Raw genomic sequence first — 7564 nt, 5'->3', positions numbered from 1 at the left:
ACACTATACCTATTTTGAATCACCCTGTATGATGCCTTTGTACCCTACAATCGAAATGATCCAAACAACTGATTCTACGTTCGTCGATGCGCGACGATCCGGCGGGCGCCGGATCGGTCTCGTTCCGTTTAATGATGTCTCGTTAGCGGAGAACTCCCGGCGTGTCGTGAAAAATATGAAATACGCTTTCGCGCCCCCCCTCACATCGTGTGGAGACGCACGGCGGACTAGCGCGGTATACAAATCAACGGGAAGTCACGTATGCCGCTCGGCAGTTATCTTTTTTGCTCCTTCGAAGGGAAAAGGCACCGACACTCGTGCTCCCCGTAACGCGATTTAACACCTTGAATTCGCCGATCTGCTGCCCACGTGGCGTCGGTTCGACTCGCGCCTCTCGCGACCGAGAGAGAGAGAGGGGCCTCCTCTCGCAATCTATTGTCCGTTCCATCGACTTTTTCCCTCTCGACAGGCGCGCGATTACATCATCGTAATCCTATTTACGCGAAGTCCCGACAAACCGAGCTGAAAATAAGAGGCGAGACGCAGGGGTTCAAGATGTTAAAATCGTCCGGCGAAAGTGGGATAAGTACAAAGTGGTTTCGTTGCTGATCTCGCAAGCCACTGATCCGCCCACCGTACTAACGCTCGTTCTGGCCACCTCGCCGCGCATCGCATTCCGGATTTTCTATCACAAAGATGTTGCTCGTTTTCTCTCTCTTTCCTCTTTTTTTTGTTCTCTTGGCGAATACGCCGCGTCTTACCGTTAAACACGCAGGGCGCACGTACGTGTACGTATGTATGTGTGTCTGGCTCTCGTATAAAGTAATTGACTACCTACTTATCATTAAGAAAAGGTACGTTGTTGTCGCATTCGGTTTCGCAATTTCTCTCCTCCCTCCCTACGCGTGAACACAGCTAGAAAGTTTGGAACATTTCAAATGTTGAGCGCCTCTTCCCCTTCCTCTCTCATTTATATAGTATATATACATACATATATTCTTACTCGCGTATACATACGCACGCGCATACACTCATGCGTGTACAATATATGTATATATGTATGCACATATCCATATATGTGTATATTATATATATATTATGTAAGAATATTAATAAAAGAATATGTCCGAATGCAACATTGCTCTCTTCTACATACGTAATATATTTGTATATATGTATAATATCTATATATATATTTATATTTATATATATATATATAGACTTTCCATATTCCTACGTAACAACAACATAACACTATTCCGAATAAGACTTTTAACAAAGTGAACACAAAGTTCCTACGCTAGGGCGAATTACATGCATTTAGCGTACGGTGCTAACTGTAAACCGTGAAAGTTGCTGAATTGTGCTACATATGGGAACGACCCGGTTCACGCCGGCCTCTTCGTCGCAACGGAGGCGCCGTTTCGCCGCGTGCAAACCGTCTCGATTTCATCTTTGTTATATAAGCCAAATCCTCTCGAGACCGGTACGCCGTTAAATGTTTAATCATATAATCTTTTTAACGTCACCGGTAGATTTTAGTCAGCGCCACGGCGCTTAATTTGCGCGAGGAAAGCGACGATTGCGATCTATTCGCCGAGAGGAGAAAATTAGTTCACTCCGCTGAATCGGGCCTCGAGATGAAGATGTGTGGGCATACTCGTCGGCATAAAACTGCGGCACCTCCGTTACGCGCGAAACCAGGCCGCGAGAAGATATTACGAGTCATCTTTGATTAAAATGTCGTCTACTTTTTCTTTTACAATACACATCTAGATTAATCCTCGTCGCTCGTGTATCCGGCAACAGTGACATAAATTCTACCGTGCCATGTTAAATATAACGTACGCTCCGATCCCCACGATTCCACTGTATTACTGAAACAATTATTTAAAAGTGTGTTATTCCTGCAATTGGTTAGCGCAAAGTAGGAATGCACCTCGTGCTTCTCAGAAATTACTTTAATCTCGAAACTACAGATATTCGCAATGTCGTTCGTTCGCGTAACAAAAATTGTTCCTTCGAGAAGATTCGCGTTTTGTTCATTGCACAATAAATATTGCACGTCTCAGCCTAGGTCCGACCGATCACTTTTCGGCGTTTCCGGTCGCACCGCCCAAATACCGAAAAGCACAGCAAGTTATTGGCGGTTTAACAAAATAATTTACAGATCTAACTTCTTTTCTGACAAATTTTGCAATCTTACTTCTCACTTCATGTTCTACGAGAAATTAACATTAACTTACAATTTCTATTAAGAGATTGATGAATTTAGCTTTTCTAAATATAACATACAGACATAAGCGTATAGAAACTTATTAAACAAAACGTAATAAATTGTACACTTTTTTATACTACTGTGTTAATTATATAATTTAGTATATATATATATATGTATATATAAATGCTCTTTATCTGTTGTACAAAGGTAAAATCGTTAACTATGCAATAAGCCTGACTAGCTATGTCGCAAAATTAAGCTTAATTCGGGATTAATGTACCGTGAACACAAGAAGAGTATCTCGAAGGAACAACTGATCTTACAGAATAGATCACAAATGAGAATTACAGCTTTCGACAACGCTTGTCACTAACATATTCACACATAGTACATGTAAATATATAGCATATATAAAAATAACACCGTAATGAAAAAAAAAACAAGAAATACGTACGTCTATCGCGTGTATAAAGCCAACATATGTATAAGTAAATATATATTATTGATGTTTCATAAATTTTCTATAATATATATATGTATATAAATAACAGGCCGAATGTGTACATCGACACGACATTGATATTGCATTGAAATTACACTTGATTTGAACGCGTTAGCTCTGCGAGATGCTGAATATCGTAAATAGCGAATGTATGGGACAAAAAAAAGACACTTAAAGTTAAAACCAGTGTATGATTTATAAGAGTGAATTCGGCGTTCGCTCGTTCGTGCCGAGCGTGACGTCGACGGCAACAAGCTTGTCTAACTGCACGTGGCAGCGGAAATTAATTCTTCAAATGTCGGCGCCAGCTCGTTAATCCAACAGCGGTATTAATCATCGATCAAAAATCTCAATAGCGGCAGTATCTTTAAATAACACGAGTGGATTTTTTTCTTCTCTCCAAGCATGAAAATTAATGTACCGCATACGCATCGCTACCCTCATCCCTGCACGGGAGGGTAGAACGAATTTGTTCTCACATCTTGTTAAATGATATAATAATTTTATATATGTATATATATGTATATGCATATATATATACATATATAAAATCAAATTTATATCTTAAATCAGAATATATCAAGTTTCTATCGAAATCACGTTTATTACGTAATCACAATCGATTGTGTGTGTATATATATATGTGTATACACACACACGCGAAATGAACTTTTACGGTAACTTTTTTTTAACACTTCATTCAATTCTCTGTTACGATGCATGTATAGCTAATTGTAAGATGCAAATAATATCTACTACAGAGCAAATATTTGTCACATCGGAACAAAACCGGTTATTTATACTCCAGTTTAAATGAGACTACAATGGGACGAATAACGGGAGTTCATTCCGAGAGTTTTGGGACTTGGCGCGGACGTTCCTCTCGGTGTGAAACAAAGCCCCAAGTTCTTCCTGCGCTTTTCTCTCGATTACGTGTTAACTCTTACCGAAAATATGTTTCCACGTGAAGTAAAAATATGATTTAGTTATGATTACCGCAATCTCTTCAGGATATACAGCGAGCGTATTACCGAAGGAGATTTAGGTAAATCACTTTATAACAAATACGCGACGCCATTTTAGGCTTGACCTTATCATTCGAAACACGAGCGGGGGCGCGCCGTTGTGCGCAACGTGAATAAAGCAACGAAGTTACGCTTTATTTTACACCGGTAACACATCCGCGTATCGAGTCCCGAAACCTTGCGAATTATTCCCGTCGCTCTTTTCCCTTATCATAAACTATAAACGCTTAAACAAATGGCGTTGCCAATTCGATTGTACAGCTTCAACGCATTCGACAACAACAGACAGATGTAACAAAACAGACGTAACAAAGCAGATATACAATTTATCGATTTGCGACAATTCTATGAAGATAAACAGATCCTCTCAATTCCTCGATATATGTATACATTATCGCGCGGGCATCACCGATGTTTAAGTTATTTCAAGAATTGATCGAAGAAACAACTCGTCATGATATGACATCTATTTTCACTTCACGCATATGCCAATGCGTAGTTTACTATTATCTATATAATATCCTACTTAAATTGCCACCTACTGTCTACCATTTTACAAGCAACCTTGCATCCGGAGTTTCAAACATTTATTACTCCAATTTATTATCATACCATATATACGTAACATGTAATAATGCGATACTTCTCGTCATAAAAAATCGTAAGCCTTAATTCGAACAAGGTCATTTGTAATTACAGGCTGGACATAATTCTCGTCACTGAAACGCGTTAACGAACCTGTTTCCAATATAAAAATTCACATTTACACTCACGATCTGCATATACATATCTGTCACGAATACATTTCAATTAAAAACTCTTTTCGACGACGGGTCGCAATACGACTGGGTTCGCGTCCATGGGATAAAACAATAATGTACAATTTCCGGGGAAAACAATTACGCTTTCTCGTTTCGGAGTTGCCCCCCCCCTTTTTGTTTTTTCTTCAAAATGAAACAGGTTTCTTAACTTTGTTTTCTTAAAACGATTCTCCTTACACCTTAAGAGCAGCTTTGGGGGACCAGTGGTGGAAACGGGCGGGTCCCGCGGGATAAGAGGGCTGATGTACCCATTTGTTTCCTCGGTGTCCCATGAAGGGAGGCGGCGAATGGCCACCGAGGAAATGCGGGGGCATTATATTGTACCACGGCGGGCTGATCGGATGCGGGCCGTAACCCATGCTGAAGGAATGGCCGAACCACGAACGGTTTCTGTTCAGGTGCAGCCTAGGACTGTTCAAGTTGCGCCTCTTACCTGTACCATTATTGCTATGCTGTTGATTTTGATTAGCGGCGCTTAATGGTTTTGATTTCGACTGCTGTTGCTCCGTGCTCGCGGCCAGGGGGGATTTCTGCAATCAGAACGGAATACATTTCCCCCGAGATATCGCGGCTGCGACGGCCAGATCGCGAGTGTGGCGAGCGAGGAAGATACAGAGTGCAAACAAGCCGCGGGACAACGAACGTCCGGGAATTAATCGTTTCGGAGACACTCGACTTCGATTTGTAAGTCGACAGGTTCTTTACGCAGCAATCCGTATCGATGCCCGACGAATGGATTCGGAGCGGACGAGATTATCCATCGCGCAGACATTTCGCCGAGGTTCGTACACGAAGGACAGGGGGTGTTGATTTAGAAATTGGGAAAAACTGAATAACCGAATGCCGTGAATTTTCTCGAACGCGGCAACGGCAAATCCCCTCGTCCATTCTGTCCAAGTTCGCGCGTGTAGAGAAGTAAACCCTGCCCGTTCTCACCTGCATCTTGATGGGCCCCACGTGGGCTGGCTTATCCTCGTTCTCTGCGAACTCGTTGCGCTCAAATAGGAAAATGGGCACGGTGTTCTCCTTGTCGTCGAACGACGCCAGGGTGCAGTACGAGCCCTTGCTCTCGCCAAATCGGCAGCACACCTCGTTGGGGTCGACCCAGAGCGTGAGCTCCACCGGCAGCGCCAGGTCCTCGTACTTGACGCCGGCCGCGCACGCGGCGCTCTCCAGGGTCGCGTCCCGACGATTGTGGCTGTTGACGCGGATGCAGCGGTAGCCCTGGCCCTTGAACGGCTTGTCGGGGAACCAGTGGTTCTTGAAGCGCTCCGTCAGCAGTTCGACCAAGTGCCGCTCGAAGCACTCGAGCTGAGCGGGACTAAATTTTTCGCTTTTTTCGATCAGATTTACCAAGAACAGTACCGCCGCCCTGATCTCGTTGAGCATTTTGCCGCTGCTGCACACCTGGATTACAGGCCAACCGGACGCACCTCTCGCGATACCACAGTAGCAAGCTCTTGGAAACTAAAGTACCATTCGCCCGAGTCGCGGTGGAGCACATAGAGCCCTTCTGCACCGTCGCGACGCTGGAATTCCTCAAGGTCTATGTTTCTGGCGTGAATGGCTGGGATGTTGGCCGCGCAACTGTGCCGCCGCGTAATTTTCTATCTATATGTGCCACGTGATCCGTGTATCCCGCTAACGCTGCTACAATCTGCGTGGAAACAGAGAGAGAGAGAGAGAAAGAGAAACGTTAATATCGGCCGCCTTGACTTCGAAACTTTGGAGCCTCCCGCGATCCAGAATCGAACTCGCGAATCGCAGGGCTCCGCTTCCTTCCGTTCGGCGAAATCGCCGCCGCGGCGAGAAACGTAAACGCGCACTTTTAATACGGCCTCGTCCCCCAGGCCGGGCCCGTCTAGCGTGACGCGAGGCTGCGCTCCGTCGGAAAACACGGGCCCGCGCGTCGAACGGCGACGCACGGCACGGCCACGTGTCCCGCCGGGCCGCGCGATCGGCGTGGCCGATGCTGCGCGGGCGAGCGCACCGTTGCGTCATCCGCGCGGCCGGTCGCGTCAGCGCGGCGAATCGGGGCGCAATATGTTATGCGTGCGCGCGCGAGCCGCGGGTTATACACAGCGCGACGACGGGGCGAAAGCAGGTTAGGGGGAGACGAGAACGCGGGGGGCGAACCGCGTCGCCCGCTCGCGCGCGACGCTCGTCCGCCCGGCCGGGTGGGCGCGTTTCCCGGCGACGGCGAACCAGTCGCCGCCGCCGCCGCCGTCGTCGTCGTCGTCGTCGCGATGCCAGATCGCTGGCCAGTTTACCGAGGTGCGCGCGACGTGCGCCGACCTCGTCGCCGCGAGCGAGTCGCGATTCTGCGGACGACGATGATGACGGCGGCAGCGGCGGTGGCGAGGAAGCGGGACTTGCGTCGCGGTCGACGGCGAGACAATAAAAACCGATTCTTACGGGTCGGCGACGGAGACTCGTTGCGTTGCCAGCGAAGCCACTTCTTACGTTCCTCTCTCTCTCCACAAGTAAACGTACTCGACCCAACACGTGTTACGTTGCACCCGTGGTCACGAAGTATATTCTCGACGTAGACGTCCGTCCCTCGTGGTCGCTTGTTCGCAAGTGGACGGGCTCACGCGCTGTGGACCGGGCTGGTGTAGAGACCTTAAATGGAAGGGGAATAGGGAATTGAAATGTGTCCGGAGGAAGTGAGAAAGAAAATCGTAGTGGCCTCTCTCTTGTGAGCAACTACTCGAAAGTGCGCATGCGCGCCATTTCAATAGTTAAATGTATTATACACTCACACACACACCGATGCTTGTGTGACAGCAAATGGCGCGCATGCGCACTTTCGAGTAGTTGCTCACGAGAGAGGCCACTACGATTTTCTTTCTCACTTCCTCCGGACATATTTTTCTCTCGAAAACAGTAGACATTCCCCTTCCATATCATATATGTTCTAAGGTAGAGACCCTCTTTTACTGTGATTGGTTAAATTTCAATCTAATCCCAATCCGTAGTCTGATACGGGCTTAAA

The 7564-nt window shown here is 46.3% G+C and overlaps 2 protein-coding genes across 2 annotated transcripts in view; both read right to left on the bottom strand.

Annotated features, from left to right (window-relative positions):
• The window catches only part of LOC105563014, a 19080-nt gene extending 14016 nt beyond the window's left edge, over positions 1-5064 (bottom strand). The window contains exon 1 of the mRNA XM_012014260.1: positions 5003-5064. Coding sequence (XP_011869650.1) covers positions 5003-5011 — 9 coding nt within the window. The 5' untranslated portion in view covers positions 5012-5064. The remainder of the gene's footprint in view (positions 1-5002) is intronic.
• Positions 734-7462, bottom strand: LOC105563016 (maternal B9.15 protein-like). Its single transcript, XM_012014261.1, has 3 exons — positions 6985-7462; positions 5506-6226; positions 734-5099 (listed from the first exon to the last, which is right to left on the bottom strand). Exons 2-3 carry the CDS (start codon positions 5956-5958, stop codon positions 4743-4745), a joined length of 810 nt encoding a protein of 269 aa, XP_011869651.1. The 5' UTR covers positions 5959-6226; positions 6985-7462; the 3' UTR covers positions 734-4742.
• Positions 7463-7564: the final 102 nt, after the last annotated feature.

Source organism: Vollenhovia emeryi, unplaced genomic scaffold (genome assembly GCF_000949405.1).
Source record: "Vollenhovia emeryi isolate VEMERY1.0 unplaced genomic scaffold, V.emery_V1.0 DF939181.1, whole genome shotgun sequence".
Classification (NCBI taxonomy): Eukaryota; Metazoa; Arthropoda; class Insecta; order Hymenoptera; family Formicidae; genus Vollenhovia; species Vollenhovia emeryi.
The sequence above is the reverse complement of the archived record's forward strand: the minus strand, read 5'-3'. Positions and strand labels throughout refer to the sequence as shown.

Coding starts and splice junctions, on each gene's coding strand:
- LOC105563016 (XM_012014261.1), bottom strand. CDS start 5,958: ATGCTCAACGAGATCAGGGCGGCGGTACTGTTCTTGGTAAATCTGATC. Junction 5,100..5,505: donor TGGGGCCCATCAAGATGCAG/GTGAGAACGGGC, acceptor TTCTGATTGCAG/AAATCCCCCCTGGCCGCGAG.